Genomic DNA, 18,289 nt, shown 5'->3' on the forward strand with positions numbered 1-18,289 from the left:
ATCAAGAGGAAGCTTCTGTCTTTTTTCTCAGGGCAGGTCAAAACAAGTTAAAGTCATTCTTCATTACATATTTTCTTCAATGATATGGAACAGACTGAATACCAAAGGAAATCCTAAATGGCATGCACATAGGTCATTCAGTTCACGTTCCATGCAACAACTAATGCTCTAATGATTTTCAATGGGTGACTGTGATGATTGACGAGAGCATTATTAAGGCAGCACTTCAGCCATGACCTTTTAGGCAGCATGCTTCAGTGTAGTGCTGTACACTCAAGTGAAGTTGCTGTTTAATGAATAATTCCTCTTAATTTCACTACTAGGGGCTATTTTAAACAGTTAAAGATGATGGTTTAACAAGGAAGAGTATTTTCTTTACCAGCAAGAAGCTGGTAATCTGAGGCTACACATAGAACACCTGTTGTACTTGTCTGTACTTGAAGACATGCACGCACACACACACGGTTGAGTCATGTTGTAGATTATAGCAGCGATTGCGCAATTGAGATAAAAGTGGCTATTGAATGTGCAAAGCAGTCCCACACCCAGTGCCTCCCGCCCTCTATCCGCTTGACCACTCACACACCTGCCCCGTCAGTGTGACCTTTTCTTCTCTGAAATCTCTCTAAACAAACCCGACTCAGTTTACAGCAACACACTCCCTTACAGTTAGCCTGGTACACAAGGTTAGTGTATACTCTTCACAGATTGATTGGCGCAGTTAAGATCTTATTTGCAGCAAATTGGTTTCCACCTGGAATGAGGATGAATGTAACATTATAGTCTTCATGCACCCTTTTCATGCGATCAGTTCAGCAAAAAAAAAAACACACACACACACACACACACACATATATGTATGTATATCTCGCCGCTTGTCCTATCAAAAACATCTTCAAAATGGTCAAATAACAGAAGAAAAAATACGTTCCTTACTTTTAATGTAAGTCAGTGGAACCAGAATTTTTATCCAAGTTATTTTAGGCCATTTCTTTTATTCCATTCGTCATGAAATTTACCTATATTGTAAAGGGCCACAAGCATTTTCAAATGATGTCAAAAACTGAAAAACATTGAAAATGGAGATACAAGGTTTTGTTCCGACAGCAGCGATATATATATATATATATATATATATATATATATATATATATATATAATGTGTATGTATATATGTATGTATGTGATATATACACACACATATATGTGGCTAGATAGATATTTTATATGTAGTCGATCAGTAGTTGGAGAACTTGTTTGTTTCTCTCAAATTTGGCATTTGAAATTCTAGTTTTACAGCAGAGCTATGTGGCTGAGGTAGCTAACAAGTAATGGGAGGTTATGATTGCAAAATAACAAACTGCATGAATGAATTATCACTCACTTAGCTCAGACAGTGTCAAGTTTTTCAGTAAATTCAAACAGACTTGTCTATGTTGTTGCTGACACTGTGTGACATACTTTATTCTATAAAAATTAACACAGGTACAGACAATGTAATGGGTGTCGGAAATGGCTAGTAAACATTCTTATAACTTATTATTACCATTATATTTGGGTCTTAAAGGGTGCAGTGTTTCAGCACTATTTAACATCATATGCTAAACACTGAACAGAACTAGATTACAGAGAGACTGTAAACCAAAAACAAAGCTTTAGCTGTCCATGTTAGAGGTAGAACCTGTTAAAAGAATGAGACACACTTGTTAGCTTGATGCTAATTTTACATGAGAATGCCCATTTATGGGCTAATGGAACTTAGCATTATGCTAGCAGTACAATCAGTGCTAAATATAAAGCAAATTAAAAACATTTCTAGATTAAACATTGCTTTTTTTTAGGCTGGTTATGAATGGCTGGCAAATTCATAATTTTACGCTTATATATTTTACCGACATATTGTTTTGACACACACAAGTTAATCATCCCGGAGGCTCCCTAAAGCAGTTTAAACACCATCCCACCAGTTACTTTTTATTGTCCCTGGGATGATAGGATGGCGTTAGTCTGGAGCCTTGATACAGTGCCAGTAACCAAGAACAAGTTCTAAAAGTTAAACACTACTTTAATGAGAGAACTCACAAATGTTTTTGCCCTACATGTGTGTATAGGTCATCTGTTTCACAAGTTCACGATCACAGAGTCTGACTGGTACCGCATCAAGCAGAGCATCGATTCGAAGTGCCGCACAGCATGGAGGCGGAAACAGCGGGGACAGAGCCTAGCCGTCAAGAGCTTTTCTCGCAGAGCGCCTGCAGCCCGCACCAGTGGAGGTAACCATGGCAACAGTCTTGCGACTACCCGGCACTGCGTCGTCACCCTTTGGTCTCCTGATTTTGATGCTGAGTGTGGGGCCCAGCTGCTTTAAAGAGAAGGTTTAACTTCTTACTTCTAGTGTATGAGAGAGCAGGGTTTTTGACTGGTGTGCTAGCATGCAGCAGATGGTTGTAATCTCGGCATAACGCCTCCTGTCCTGTTCCTTCCTCTTTGAGATCTGTGGGTCACCACCTCTGACCTGTTGGCACACACCCAAATATCCTGTATAAACCCACCGCAGTGTCCTATAAACACATGCACTGGAGTCCTGTCATATGTGCACACACACCCTACAATGCTGCAGTGTACACACACACACACACACACACACACACACACACACACCCTGTGGGGCTAGATCTCTGTGTTCCTGTGGCCCAGCGGAAACAGTGCTCTCTGGCCATTAGTTTAAACTGTTATTTCGTAATGACGGAGAGAACAAGCAAGGCGAAGTGCTCGCCTCTAGAAGCCACCTGGCACACAGCCTATGCAGAAATCAAGAGTGCTACAGAGCAAGGAAAAACAAGCAGGAAATTTTCGCTGAGCATGGCACAAAGTGTAGGGAGTCATGCATTTCTTAGTCTGGTTCTTAAAAAAGTTGCTTTCATGTACATACATACAAACACATATACATTATACATAGAAACACTTACATCATTGTTTATCTAAAATTTAATCAAAATGGCCTTTAAGTACATGTTTTCTTGTTTGAGAAATATTTCAGAGGAGATTAGGCATAAATAATCCAAATCCGTTTTTTGTCCATTCTTCCTCTGTAAAAAGACAGCTGAACACTGTGGATCAGAACAAAAATCTTTATCTTTAACAAATCTGTTACTGTGAAAAGGAAATTGGCAAAAAAGAAGACAATTTGTAAGTCAAATAAAGAACCAGCTGTTGCTCTCCGAACAATAGGCTGATCACCCTGGAGTCACTGAATGTGTTTGGGATTACTTGTAATTGTGAGAAGCAAAAAAAGTTCTAAGATTGATTTTTAGAGGTGTGGAAAATTTCCCTGCAGATTTGTTAAAAAAAAAGTCCTCTGAAAAGCCTGAAATGTGTAATAATGGTAAAAAGTGAACACACTATACACACATCATCTAAACCACTTATCCCTCTGGGTCACAGGGGGTGCTGGAGTATGTCCCAGTTGTCATTGAGCAGAAGACAGGATATACTAGACAGGATATACTAACATACTAAATACTGAAAAATGTGCTGTTATATTTAGCTGTTAAGGCTTCTGTGTAGTTTTCTGTTAAGTAAGTGTTTCTGCTTTTTTCTTGATGCTGAAAAGTGAATAACTTGTGCTTAATGGCTGTTTAGACTAGAAATTAAATAAATGATAGGTGATCTTTGACTTTTTCACAGTATGTATTGTGGGTAGTTGCAGATTAAAGTAGTAGTCTTAGGCCTTAGGTACCATCGCCGATTCTCCAAATATTTGGTTCCATTGCTCCCAGTCACAACAGTTGTGTTTTGTTTTTCTTAAATGACTCAAGCCCCCTCATCAAAGCCTGACTTGCTCTGTCTTATTTGTGAGAGTACCACTGTGAGTGAGGCCTAAAAGAGTGTAGGTGTGATGTGTTTATGTGCGATTTTCTATAAGTATGTAACATTTTTATATGTGTACAATGGCAGTCTGTAAGGCATATGTGTGGTGCTGGTCAGTAGTGTGCATCACCCCGGCTGGGTGTGACTGCCGCAGTGATGATAGTGAGTGTTTAGACTATGGGCCTGCGTTTACTTTTGGCTGCAGGGGTACGAGTGTGTTTGGACTGCTCACTGGAGAGTCCGTGTTGTGTTTTTGGAGATGGTTTATGCCGTATAAACAAACTGTAATCTGGACCTTTTCCAAGTGTAAGAAATGGGGTATGGGATATTCCTCTGGTTTGAAGTATGTGTATGCTTGTGTGTTTGCTAAAATATACATGTGCAGTAGGTGTAGCCCATATGTATATATGCTTGCTAAAGGCCAAATGGTAATGCAGTATGTAGCCTATTCCTGAGTGTGAATGAAGAGAATGTTTGCAAGAGAATAAACATGTGGCATATATTCAGACAGTGCTGGACATCCGCTTGTCCTTCCCTTTTTGGATGTATAATGATGCAGTCCCTCTCTTCCTCCCTCTTCTTGAACCACCCAGTTGACATAGATAAGTTTTTTGACCTGCCAGCTATGTGCTGCGATGTGATGTGTGTATATGTGTGTTTTTCTTTTTTTGTGCAGAGGGAGTCTCTGTAACAGAAACAGCGTCCATAGACTCTTCTACCCAGCAGGCTTTGCAGTATGCCTTGGCTGGTGCTGCCCAGCAGGTTCAGATCCACCGTATAGGAGAGGACGGTCAGGTGCAGGTGGTAAGTACACATTGTTCGGAGGCTTGTGGAGTCCATTGGTCAGTTTTTGAAACACATCTGAACATTTATGCACTGTTTCTCATCCTCCTTGTTAAACAGTCGAGCACACATGCTCACACATTATCTCCGTTATCTCCACAGGAGAGCATCTGTGTGTGGCCCTGCCCTGAGTGTGTGTTAGTGTTTAATCAAGCTGAGCTTTGTCAGCTGAACGCTTCCTCTGTGCCCTCTCCTATAGTTTCCCTCATGAGCCTTTCCATGACTCCTGAACCATACAGCTGCATCTGATCACTTCCTCCCACATGCACACACACAGTGCATAGAAGCCTAAAAAAAAAATAATTTTCATCCATCCAGTCTATAACATTTTCTTAATGTCAGTACAATCATTGGAGCATTATAACAACTACATAGGTGCTTTGGCAGTACATATAAATTTTTTGTTCAATCTAAAAAAATTGTTTCTCCCCAAGATCATGATTAGAACTGACTCAGATTTTTTTAAAAATTCATCCACAGAGGTTTTGCTTCACAGTGAACTGGCCAACTGTTTTTAGCAGCTGGGACTCACCTCCTCCATCAGAAAGAATTTTATCTTCATTTATCATAAGATTCAGTCATGTTATATTAATCAAATAACTTTTAAATAGGTTCAGTGTTGTTGTAGATTCATAATGTATTCGTTGTTAAAAAAATGCTGTGGATGACTGTCAAAACCGTTATGCCGAAAGGAAGATGGTGTTGTAACTTTTTTGTTGTATTACTGACAGGTGGAGGAGAGGTTGAAATCAGAGAGAGAGAGAGAGAGAGAGAGAGGGAGAGGTTGAATGAGCAGCCAAGGCCTACTGTTCAACAGTTATTACACTCCTGATATTATACAGGGGATTAGTGGGAGCAGCTGAGCCTGAAGTTTACAAGCACTGTTAATGCACTGGAGGAAATGTAAAGCACACACACTGGCAGAGCAAGGCCTTCCTGTGCCACCACACAACTGCTTGCTCTACAGCAGACTAGAGAAGCAAGAGCTCACTTTCACCCTGTAGCACAGCTGCTAGGACACACACATATATAAACTTGTTCTATTTTATTCTCTCCAGATTCCACAGGGACACCTCCACATAGCTCAGGTGCCACAGGGGGAGCAGGTGCAGATCACGCAGGACAGTGAGGTAAGAATGTCTGCTTACAAATTTGTTTCCTTCTGCTTCTCTTTCTCAATCTCTTTTTTTCCCGTTCTTCTCTCCACGTCATGGTTTCATTACTCTGTAGATGTTGGTGATATCAGAACTTATAAATGTGGCACACCCATTCCATTTTACAATAAGCCAACTTTTTAAAGGTTCCAGGTTTATTTCTCAACTCCCAGTTTTAAACAATGGCACCCTGTTCTCCTTGGCCTGTTGAGAGGTTGAGAAATTTGAGTGCTTTTTCTCGTTTTAGAGTCATTTCACTCAACATACGTATCCTGACAGATTCATAATAGCTTTTCGTCCAAAGGATTGGAAGCGCCAGCATTACCAAGCACCTGAAGCTTATTAACATGCAATTATGAATCACTGAATTTTGTTTCCCAAGTGCCATTCAACAAGAATAATGATCATTCATTGAGGATGACTGGCTCCTTCAAATGTGGTGTAATGTCTTTCGTATCTTGAAGCTTTGGAATCAAACTCATAAGGAATAATTCTGAAGTGAATTGCATAATATCCATCTGGAGCAGAAATATCTATGTCAGGCATGTGTTAGCCAAGTGAAGCCAGTTGTACATAACAGCATTAAGATGATGTTTGAGGAAAAAGTTCAAAGGCTGTGATTGGACAGATGTGAGACTGCTGTTAAGGACCCATTCTCCACAAGATCTGCTACTTCTTTCACATCTCTTTCATCATCAACCAGTCCTGTTTCCATTCTCGTTTTTCATTCTTCCTACTCACTTTTCTCCTTTCATCTTCATAGCTCCTCTTCCCTGTTTTGTCATCCTTCTTCCTTTCCTTCCCTTTCCTTTCTCTCTTCCTTCCTCTCAACAGCCCTCCTTATTCCATTCTCCTCATTGTTTTCTACTGCTTATATTTTTAAATATTTGCCTTTGGTTATAGCTTTTTGGTCAGGCCTCATATAAATGAAACTATTAAAGCAATAGAGTGGAGGAAGTGCATTGATCTATAGTTGGTTTTTGCTTTTCATATGATTATTCATTAATTTGATTTGGTGGCTTGAATAAGTGGTAAAGCTGTTCAAAGAACTGCCTTTCTGTTTCTTTTTTAGTGATAAGTGAGTGCTTATGACAGTGAGGTGTAATCTCTCTGAGCTGCACTTCATTAGTAGTGTGCTCTGATCTCAATAGCAAACATGAACTATTACCGACTGTTTTTAAGAATCTTATATAGAGCAGTTCTTTATTTGTTTTAAAGAGAGACAAGCAAGTTAATTACATGCCACAATTCAGATTAACTATAATTCTGATGGCAAACTACTTCACTGCTTCATTCTTAGGTGTTGTAAGCAGCTTGCTCTTTTTTACAGCTTCTGTGCTAATAAAACCTGTGGAGATGCCCGATTTTAAAAAGTTGAGGTTTGAAATGTAACATGAAAAATCATACTCTGGAGGGGCAAAACTATCAGTGTCATACTGTTTCAGTGAAATCTGACCTTACTACATTTACATAATCAACACCTTTTGATCATCATTTTCCAAACTCTTCATTTATAAATGTATTTGAAAATGTTTTGTTTTTTTAATTACACACATTTTATTAACCAAATTTATCTGTTGAGAAATCAAAAATCGATCACAGCCTTGATTGGGAAATCAAAAATAAGTCACAGAATTTGACTTAAGGCTTTTTTACTTACTACTCTGCAAAGAAATAATGCCCCATAAATTTCTTGTTCCGTCGTTAAGTCAAAATGTAGCTTCCCCATAAGCGATATGTCAAAGTGGAAGGCTAGTTTAGTGTTAAATGTCTTCCCCAGTGCTTCATATAGCTCTGCTCAGAAGAGTCTTGTTGCTGGACATTCCCAGAAAATATGCTAGTGGCTGCCTTCTGGAAAAACTGTATGGTTTTCGTGGTCTCTTAGAAATATGTTTGTTTCCATTCAGTAGCCAGATGGTTCTTTTTCTGGCTGAGCTGAAAGGCACTTTAAACAACAGTTTGGCTCACTTTGCATATGGAAGTCCAAAATGCACAACATATCTGTTAATAATTCTAGCATCAGTGTTCTAGTTTATATTTAAAGAGGAAGTTCTTGTGAGTAACGGAGAGACTGTTATCGATGTTGATTGCTCAAGCTGAACTAAGCAAATGCTTGAGATTTAAACTTTTCTCGTTTAGTCTGTGCTGTTGTGGCTGTTGAAATGCAACCCCATTTTCAAGTTGGGACGTTGTGCAAAATGTAAATAAAAATAGAATGCAATGATAAGCAAATCATGTAAACCATATATTTGAAGGAAAATAGTACAAAGACAACTTATGTTGAAACTGAGAAATTTTAATGTTTTTTGAAAATTTTATTTTAAAATTTGAAATTAATTTTGAATTTTATGCCAACAACACATTCCAAAAATGTTGGGACTGGTGCACATTTACCACTGTATTTCATCACCTCATTTTTTTTAAAACAAAGTTTTTAAGTTTTTGGGAACTGAGGAGACCAACTGCTATACTTTAGAAAGTGATATGTTTCCTATTCTTGCTTAACATGTTATTTCAGGTGCTCATCATTTTGAGGTCTCCTTTGTCATATTTTTCACTTCCCTCACCCTCTGAATGTTTGTAGTGGGTGACAGGTCTGGACTGGCAGGCCAATTTGGCACCCAGACTCTCTTAATACAGAGCAATGCTGTTGTAATAGGTGCAGAATGTGATTTTACATTGTCTTGCTGAAATAATCAAGGCCTTTCCTGAAAAAAGACGTCATCTGGATGGCAGCATTTTGCCAAAATATGTATATAACATTTAGCATTAATGTTGCCTTCACAGATGTGCACGTCACCCATGCCATGTGCACTAATGCACCCCTGTACCCTCATGAATACTGCCTTTTGAACTGTGCACTCATAACAAGCTGACAGCGTTCATAATTTCCAAAAAGAATTTCAAATGTTGATTTGTCAGACCTCAGGACATTTTTCCACCTCCTCTCAGTCCATTTTAAATGAGCTTAGGCCGAGAGAAGACATCTGTGTTTCTGGATTCTGTTTATATATGTTTTTCTTTGCATTTTAGAGTTTTAACTTTATTTTTATACTGCATTTGTGGATACAGTGAGGAACTGTTTTCACAGACAGTTTTTTTCAGAAGTGTTAAGGGCCCAAAGATCATTGCCAGCAGATACTGGTTTTTGGCCCTGTCCCTTGCATACACAGATTTCTCCAGATTCTCTTAACCTTTTAAAGATATTATGTACTGTAGATAATGATAGGCAAAAGTTCTTTGCTATTTTATGTTGAGAAACGTTATTCTGGACTTGTCCCACTGTCTGAGCAGTCTTTCACAGAGTGGTGGACCCCCACCACATGTTTACTTCTGAAAGACTCACCTTCTCTGAGATTTTTTTTATACGCGATCATGTTGCTGCCCTGTTGTCAATCAACCACTAGGTGTTTTTATAGCATTATAAAACTTTGCCTGCAACTTTTTTGGAACGTGTTGTTGCCAGAAAATTAAAAATGGGCATGTTTTTTAAAAAATCTGTTTCAACATTTAATATGTTGTTTTCAATTAAATATAGGATTGAAATGATTTGCACATCATTGCATTTGTTTTTTTTTAACATTTGCACAGCATCCCAACCTTTTTGGAAATGGGGTTATAAAAATGCATTGCATTGTAATTGCTATATTGCTGAAAAGCTGATGTGGAAAGAAGTTGATCTGGAGTGACTCCTTAATTAGTGGCGTTATAAATTCTATCCATAAACAAAATGAATGCCAGTATGTGTATCCAACTTGTGGCAGTATTACAGTGATAATTACATAAAGTATAGATACTCAGAGATATAGAATCAGTTGAGTTTTAAAGCCAGTATAAATGCATGCAAATGTAAACATGCATGTCATTAATGCAGATTCAGTAACAAAATGGAGTAAGAGAGAAAGACAGGAAATGTGTATAGCTTTTCCCAGTTAGTTTGAAGGATGCCAGAAAAAGCCTTTTCCCCTCTTTTAACTTTGGCGATATTGTTTGTTGTTAGAGTTCAAAGCTTAGCAACAAAATCCCACTTCTTCCAACTGCCATTCACAAAGAGTGTTTTCATTAGAAACTGGGCCTGTCTCATCAAAGCCATTTGTTTAAGAGAGTTTGAAAAGCAAATGAGCCATTCTGGGGTTATTCCCACTGCCTACATCTCCACTGTGTGAGAGAGGAAGTCTATGTGCATGCATGTGTGTGAATATCAATGTTGTGTGCTCTTGTGTGCATGCACATTTGCACGTGCTCCACACCTGCCAGCATTCAGTTGAGAAAATATGGGGGATCCCCCAACTCCCAGTTCTTCCCAAAATAGACACACAAACTGGCCAAGGCTTCCACATCAGTCCTTGTTATGAATGTTAAGGCTGTGCCTTTCTGTACTGCCACTGTGTGTTTGTCGTTTGACCAACTTCTGTTTTTCTCTTGTCCATGCTACTTAGTCATGGTATTCAGTCAAAACCAAAACAAAGTTTACATGTATACAAATGGAGTTCTCAGATCACACACAAGAAGACGATTGAGTCGCCTAATCCATTTGGCTGGCCGACAAGATTTGTCAAATTTGTCAAAATGATTTTTTAAATTGTCGCTTTCTGTTTTTATTTGTATTCATCTTTTTTGGAATTGAGGTTTGTGTAACAATTAAGCTTTAAAATGTTTAGGTGAAGTATTTCACTTTCACTTAAAAGCTAAAGCTTTTTAAAAACAAGTACAGGAAATGACCTACTGTACAAATGTGTGGCTGTTTCAGGCTATATTTGGTACAGGATTGAATCTGATTTGTTTTTCTTTTCCAGCAATATCCAGTCTGCCATTTTCTGCTGGTATCAGCCCAATATGGACATTGTGTATCAGACTGTGCGTGTTAACTATTGTCCAGATTGTAAAAAAGTGTTGTGACTGACTGGAAGTGCACTCTGTGTGCTCTGCAGGGAAATCTACAAATTCACCAGGTTCATGTTGGACAGGATGGACAGGTAAGACCCAGTCGTCGTTTTCTCTCTCTCTCACTCTCTCTCTCTGTGGTTCTGTCTGTTTGGTTCTCTCTGTCTCCCTGTCTCTGTCTCTGAATTCCAAGAAAAATTGGGACACACTGTTCTTCTTGTGTCTTAACTCTGTGTCCACTCACATCAAAGATGCCTCAAAGGACAGCAGGCTTGTGTGAACGTCAAACACATTCATACAGACTGCCACACACAGCCAGAATCTCTGCTCACATCACACCCTGTATGTTTGCCTGTGATTGTGTGTGTGTGTGTGTGTGTGTGTGTGTAAGAGACAGAGAGCAGGCTGATCTGTTTTTGTTGTGGCATTTCTGTTTATACATGTCTAAAAGCCTGCTTTATCTCGCTAGTGTATTAGTATTTTGTAAAATGACACGTGTACACACTTTGATACAGCATGTATAGGCTTAATAGCTGTATTTCTACATTCCAGTCTTTTTTTTTTTTTTTTTTTAATCCAAGCGTTATCTTTTTTGCAAACGTGCTACCTAATCCAGCCCACTAGGAATTGATTCATTTCCATTTCACAAAATTAAATGATAGAAATCAGGACATCAGTGGATAATATATTTTATAAATAATATATGTATTCTGTTATTTCCTGAAATGCATGTTTTTGAGATTTTCAGGTTTTTTGTTTGTTTTATTGAGGAAATTTTGTGTACTTCATTTTTGTGACTTCACTACTCTGTGATTAAACCTCTTTTGTTACTCCTAACAAAAGGCATGTGAAGTGGAAGCATATGTCTGTGTCCAGGTCTTTAGCAACATACCAGCCTATTTGTGTGTTAAAACACACAACCACAATCTTTATTCCCACTGACAGTCTGTGAGACAGTCACCCTCAGCTAGGTGTATCTTTTCCTTCTTAATGTCTCTGTCTATAAGAAATAAGAAATATGTGACACAGTTTGTTGTTTTGGCTCTGAACTCTGTAACTGAATTACTGAAATACTACGACAACTGTGACTTTAAAATGCAGAATGGCTGCTTTAAGGGTACTCTCATCAATGATGTTAAAGGAATCACAGCCCTTTTTACACATTTTGGGGCCAGTAAATAATCGGACAGTCGGACGGCTGCTTATTTGTTTCTTGGCTAACTGTGAGTATTTTCGTCATTAATACAAGAGAGCTAACAAAAAGTCTAGAGATGTTTCTAGATTAGATAGTTACATTTGCAAGTGTAGTCTTTTGCTGTTGCATTTATGGGAGAACTATGTATGAAAAATATTCCTGTCTTTCCACATTTTGTGGCATTTTGTGTTTTATCTTCATAGTCTTTATTTCTAATCGAATATGCTGGACTACAGAGCTAAAACAAGTAAAATTGTGTCAGTGTCCAATTACTTGGACAGAAATTGAAGTGTATTTTGATTGTGTCTGTAAAATGATGTGATTTGCTGTCCAGGCCAAGACAAACACACAGGGACTTATTTATCTAACCTTGTATTCCAGGTCTGCCTTCATACACACACACACTGACACGCATACACTACGGGGCCATTTCTTTTCTGTGAGTGTGATTCCTATGCCTTCTGTGCATGTGCATTGGAGGGAGGAAGAGCTGGGTTGTTAGCCCAGAATCTGACTGTGGTTTATTTCATTGGACCTGTTCCACATCTTGCTCTGCATCAGGTCTCTTTGTCCTGGCCAAGGATTTGTCCATGCTCCTTCTTCATCCTCATCTTTTCTTTTCATCTCTGGGTGCTATAGATAGACTCCTTCTCATTTCCTCTCTGGAGGCCTCTTCCTCACTGTTTTTCCTGTGTCCAGCTGCACACAGCCATGTATGGCAGCATGGACCTCTAACCTGTGACATTTCACTCCTTTATGGATTTTCTAAAAGTTAGAAGAGTTCTTTGGCTATGTTGGTCTTTAAGCTCTAGTGGTAGAATGGAGGGAGTTTGGTTATTGAGCAGCATACAGCAAATGTCCGTGTAATTAGCCATTGTACTGTAAAGTGTGGTGTTGAGAGGATAAGCTGTAGTTGAATTTTATGACAGTAGTAAAGGTCAGTTACTAGGATGGGCAAATTTGAGCTAGGACTGGTCAAAGTGCAGTTAAGCTACAACTACACATTCAATAGAGTTTAATAATAGTTAAGTAGAGCTGAATGACAAGGTCCCAGAGAGGCAGGCTTTGACATGAGGGCCAATGCTGATTTATTACAAGAGATTGTATTATCTAGGCTGTAGGGATAAAAGGTTTTGTAAAGATGGAGGGATAATGTTTGTAGAGTACCCTCCATGCTCCTCCTCCTGCCTGCCTTTTTTCCTATCACTGAATAGGTTGAGATTTACAGTCTGCCAGCATGCAGCAGTGCCGGGCATCATGTACATTCATCTCCCATTTCTACAATTAACACAAATCCAGCAGCCGCCTCCTTTGCCCTTTGTGACCTCTCTAAGCTCTCCTATCTGATGTTTCCAACTCCTGCTGTCTGATCCCTCCGCCGCAGAGCCAGCGGATGCATCCAAATGGAGAGATAAGAGCAAAAGACTGATGAGGAGGCAGAGAGGAGACTGGTGGGAAGGAACAAATGTGTCCCTAGAGTTGCTTAGTTGAGGCTGAGCGAGCAGATTGAAAAGCTTGTCTGAGTTTTGCTCTCTCCTGCGCACTCGGTGCTAGAGATGCACTTCATTATGGGTTATGTCTCATCGCTCTCTCGTAACTGCAGCCACAGGCAGTGACCTTGTCTCTGGCAGGCTGATGCTTCAGTCGCTGGCCGAGAGATTCCATTAGGATGGGATGAGTGCAGCTGAATAGTCTGCTCCTCTTAAAGCTGTCAGAGGCTGCTATTGCACCTAGGCCTCATCCAAATACACAGTGCAGGCAACCTTGCCTCCCAGAACACACACTGGAACAAGGACATGTTCATCACAAATCTCTCCTTTCGACGGGCCAGGTCCATTTCCTTGTCCCGCGTGCTGGTGGAACAGAGAATGAGATGTTCGCTGTTTTTCTCCCCTGCTGAGGAGCATGATGCTGAGGTCGAGTACTGTACTGACACTTATTACTCCCTTCAGAGCTGGCTAGGAGAAGGAGGGAGGGAAAGATGGAAGGAAAATGAGAGAAAGCAAGAGCGGAAGAGGGAGGGAGGATTGGGCAACACCTCCACGATGAACCAGGTGCAGTGCTGGAAAGCTTTTATTCCTTTTAGGCCAAGAGCTGTCAGGCTTTGTTTGTCCCAAACCGGATACAGACAATGCCTTTAAGCTGAGGTCTCCAAAGACCAGTGCATCTTGGGACCTAGGCCTTGCAGTGGAGTAGTGTGTCTGAGTGTATAGTAAGCCTCTAAAGAAGTGTTTGAGCAGGATTAGTTTAACCGGAGGAAGTTTCACAATGCAATTTGTTAGGGATTTGACTTGCCGATTCATTTGAGGTAAAGTATCTGTGAAATTTCCTGAAATTAGCCCAGATAGTCCTTAATGAAACACCATAGCCCAGACATAAACTTCAGCGATTTATTCAGTAATAAAAACACAGTGCCTGACCATGTGTGTTTGAAGCTCGTTTTATTACATTTCTGTGAGGTTAATTTAAAGTTAATTCCCCCCCTATAATTATTACTTGTCAATGCTGTAAGAGCTGAGGACATTTTTTATTTGTACAGATCTCATTAGTAATTACTTAAATTTCTACTGTCCTTCAAGACTAATCTAGTGCAAATAGGCCTCACAGACTGCATGGATACTTTTGCTGTTTGATATAGGTGAACTGTTGTGTCTTAGGAAGACTATGTATGTTTGTAATTATGAGCAAATTAAGGCCTTGAAGCTTCACTTTCAGCCTGTATCAGTTTACTTCCAGTGTTTGTGTGTGGTATGGTGATTTTTTTTTTTTCATACTGAATGAGGCAGCATTTACCTCCTGTTCCTGTTTTACAGCACCTTAAAAGTATGTGTGTATGTGTTCTGTTCTGGGAATCCATGTCCAATCGCACTGATGTCACTTCCGCTTTCTGCTGTACTCGTGTGTGTGTGTGTGTGTGTGCGCGTGTGTGTGCGTTTGTACATATGTGTGCGTGTTTGTGAGACAGAGCTTCAGGTTTCTTGAATGTTAACATTAAAACCAGATGCTTTCAGTCTTAGTAGGCTAAGTACCTGCTTAAGAACTTAAATTCTCTAGGATTTAACTTGTGATCCAGTGGCTGCCATAACTGAACCTCTGGAGCTTTACCTTTTAGACCCTCAGTTAATTTGTCCATCTTCCCAATGGCATCATGACAGAAAGAGTAGCAGTGTTAATTTATTTATTTTTTCCAAACGTAAGAAAAAATTTAACTGCTGACAGGAGAGCTAAGGTTACAGTGTAGTGTGTGTGATGTTTATCTCCTAATGGAACAGCTCCTATTTCATATGTGGATTTAGGTTACTGGTGGGATCAGAGGTTTTGTCCAGAAACTCTCAGACTCGAGAATTCATAGGAGGTTGTGGAAGAGACTGTTCAGTGTAATGTGTCATGGCATAATGATAGTATAAGTTGACTTCTTAAAGAGGGTGATTGGGAATGAGTTTGCTTGTGTACATACATACTTTGCAAATGTTTTAAGCACCTGAGAAAGGTACATTTAAAAAGCTATTTATCTGGGTGATGAGTTTTGCTAAGAAAACAGCTAGTATTAGAATAAATAACAATAGAGGTTATACAAAAAGTAGTGATTTTATGTATATTAGTATTTACTTTTAACAATTTTTAACAAGGTTTGACCAAAAAAATTTTTTAGGACAAATACCGATATTAGTAATCAAGGACAATAATTATTATTCAAGAATAATGTTTCTCAGTGGAAAATAGCAAAGAACTTAGGGATTTCATCATCTTCACTACATAATATCATTAACAGATTCAGAGAATGGAGAAAAGTCTGAATGCAAGGTACAAGGCCAAAAGACAACAGTGGCTGGCTGTGATCTTCGGGCCCTCAGGTGGCACTGCATTAAGAACAGACATAGTTCTGTAGTGGAAGTCACTGCATGGGCTCAAGAACATTTCTGACAACCACTCATTGTGAACACAGTTCATTGCTGCATACACAAATGTAAGTTAAAATTTTGTTCAAAGAAGATACCATATATATAAGAGGATCCAGAAATGCCACTGCCTTCTCTGGGCCTGAGCTCATTTTGCATCTAAGGAGATGTAGACCTGTGGTGAATTAAAATTTGAAATAATTTTTGGAAATCATGGACGCTGCATCCTCTGGGCTAAGGAGGAGAAGCACCATCTGGCTTGTAATCAGCGCACAGTTTAAAAAAAAAGAAAAAAAGAAAACAGTATCCGTGATGTTACAGGGCAGGGATATTTAATTAAAATTCAGTAAGGTCCAGTTAGAGAAAGTTTCCTCAGGCAGAGGTCTGGAACATCATAATGTGTAATTGCATTGTGATTCAGTGGCATATACTGTATACTGATGTAGCCTAGTATGTATATCAGCAGCGTATGTAGTCATCTACTGAATTTATTTTCTCTTTTTAGAACACACCATGTGAAATAACCTCCCTCTGACTCACTTTCTTCTCCAACTGCTGTTTCTCACCTCGTCCCTCCCCTGTGTGTGCACCACTCGCTCGAGTCTCAGTGCTCATCCTAATGCACAGATTTGTTTGGCTAGTAGCGTCACATGTGATATTTTACAACGCATACAATTGATCTGTAAGTTTCCCCAGATAGTAAAGCGGAACCATAAAGGCTGGAAAAATTATGCTGATTAAAATAGTACCACCCTGTGAAAATTAAACAATTTTCCATAATTTATTGATTATAGATCCAGGTCCGTATAGGACAGTGTCTGGGTCCAGACTATTAGTAACCTCTGGTAGAGTGGTTCATTGGTGCACATGTCATCGGTGACTTGAACAATAATGCTTAACAAATATGTGTATATATAAAGCAAATACATAGTATGAGACCCTGACGGTGTAAGCAAGAAAATCTAGATACAGTACAAAAAGTGTATTTGAACAGTGAATGTCTTTCAAGCTAAAAAATACAGTAATCATGCAGTAAAAATTGTCGCTACTTTGTGAAAAGCAGTGATGAGTATATGATGTTTATTTCCATTTGTCATTAAACCAAAAATGCATTTCATGCAGTAACAAGCAATGATTTGATGTGTTGAATGTATCAGACATATTCTGATTGGCTCTTAAAAATACACTGCATGATTCCATGGCGTGTTTAGATTAAGCAGAGCAGTGAAATCTTTTCAAATAAGCAACTTTCTGTACTTAACAAGTGAAAATAGAAATGAAAATGATCAGAAATTGTGTATAACAAGTTTATTATATAAAAAAAATTGATGGTTTTACACATAACTAACTGCTTTCTGGCAGCTTGTCTGCAAAGTTGGCCGTGGGTGTACTGCGCTCTCGGCACCTGTTGCAATTTCACTATAGACACACATTCAGAATGCGTTTAGATTACTACAGGACCAGTGTGGGTCCACACACTGTGTTTCCTTGTACAGAAACATCACTCATTCCAAACAAATGTGATGTTTTGGGCAGGACTCATTTATGAGTCATGTTTGTTTGACTTGTGCATCAAAAAGAAAATGAAAAGCATTCTGATGAGAGTTGTCATCTCAAGGTGTGTGTGCGAGAGTGAGTGAGTGAAATGATATGACTGGGCATTGTGCTTTTTGCCAACTGCATTGTTCAACCTCATCATGTTCTTACCTTTCCTTGCTTTGGAAACTAATGCAGGCCCTTGTTTATTTATGTGTTTCTCACAAACACCAAAAAACATGTTTGATTGGATACATTATGCCAGACAACAGTTTTTTTTTCTCTCTCATGTTTTCCTCAGATGTGACCCCTAATATCCACACCTCTCCATGAGGAAGGCGGTATTATTTGTAGTTAATGTCCGATACCTGGTTTGACTAATGAGTACTTCATGAACTTAAATTAGATGTCCTGGTGATGAAATTTGATAAATCCATGTGATGATTGGGTCCGTCCGTGTGAAGTCTAGCAATCCAAACCTGTGTCCTTTTAACCTTTTCAACTCCTTGAGACCACCGGTGGTTCCAGAATGTACTTCATCATATTCTTCATAACTTGCATGTTTTATAAGCTACATTCAAAAGGTAGGTGTCATATGAGAGCTGTAACTGTCCACTTTCCAATCAAATAGATGGGAAATGTAACTTTAAACCCTTATAATAAAAGAAGCTGAACTCAAAATGTTATTGTCTACTGAAAGTTTACCCATTTTTTTCACAAATCTGGGATATAAACTATAAACAGATGGTGATGTACGTAGTGATATATTCAGTGATATACTCTGTAAAAAATATTTTTATAAAAAAATATAAAGAGCATCTAAGATTTTTGGCTTTCGGCCGTAAATTGTAAGCATAAGACAATATCTGTATGATCATAAAATGCATTTTCTGTTAATTTGAGGGGAG

General features: G+C 38.9%; 1 protein-coding gene across 4 annotated transcripts in view; it reads left to right on the forward strand.

The window, feature by feature from the left end:
• Positions 1–18,289, forward strand: part of LOC108428821 (BTG3 associated nuclear protein) — a 49,117-nt gene that overhangs the window by 8,146 nt on the left and 22,682 nt on the right. For all 4 annotated transcript variants that reach the window (XM_017700132.2, XM_017700134.2, XM_017700133.2 and 1 more), the window contains 4 exons: positions 2,112–2,273; positions 4,547–4,674; positions 5,772–5,843; positions 10,799–10,843. In XM_017700132.2, coding sequence (XP_017555621.1) covers positions 2,112–2,273; positions 4,547–4,674; positions 5,772–5,843; positions 10,799–10,843 — 407 coding nt within the window. The remainder of the gene's footprint in view (positions 1–2,111; positions 2,274–4,546; positions 4,675–5,771; positions 5,844–10,798; positions 10,844–18,289) is intronic.

Source organism: Pygocentrus nattereri, chromosome 11 (genome assembly GCF_015220715.1).
Source record: "Pygocentrus nattereri isolate fPygNat1 chromosome 11, fPygNat1.pri, whole genome shotgun sequence".
NCBI lineage: Eukaryota > Metazoa > Chordata > Actinopteri > Characiformes > Serrasalmidae > Pygocentrus > Pygocentrus nattereri.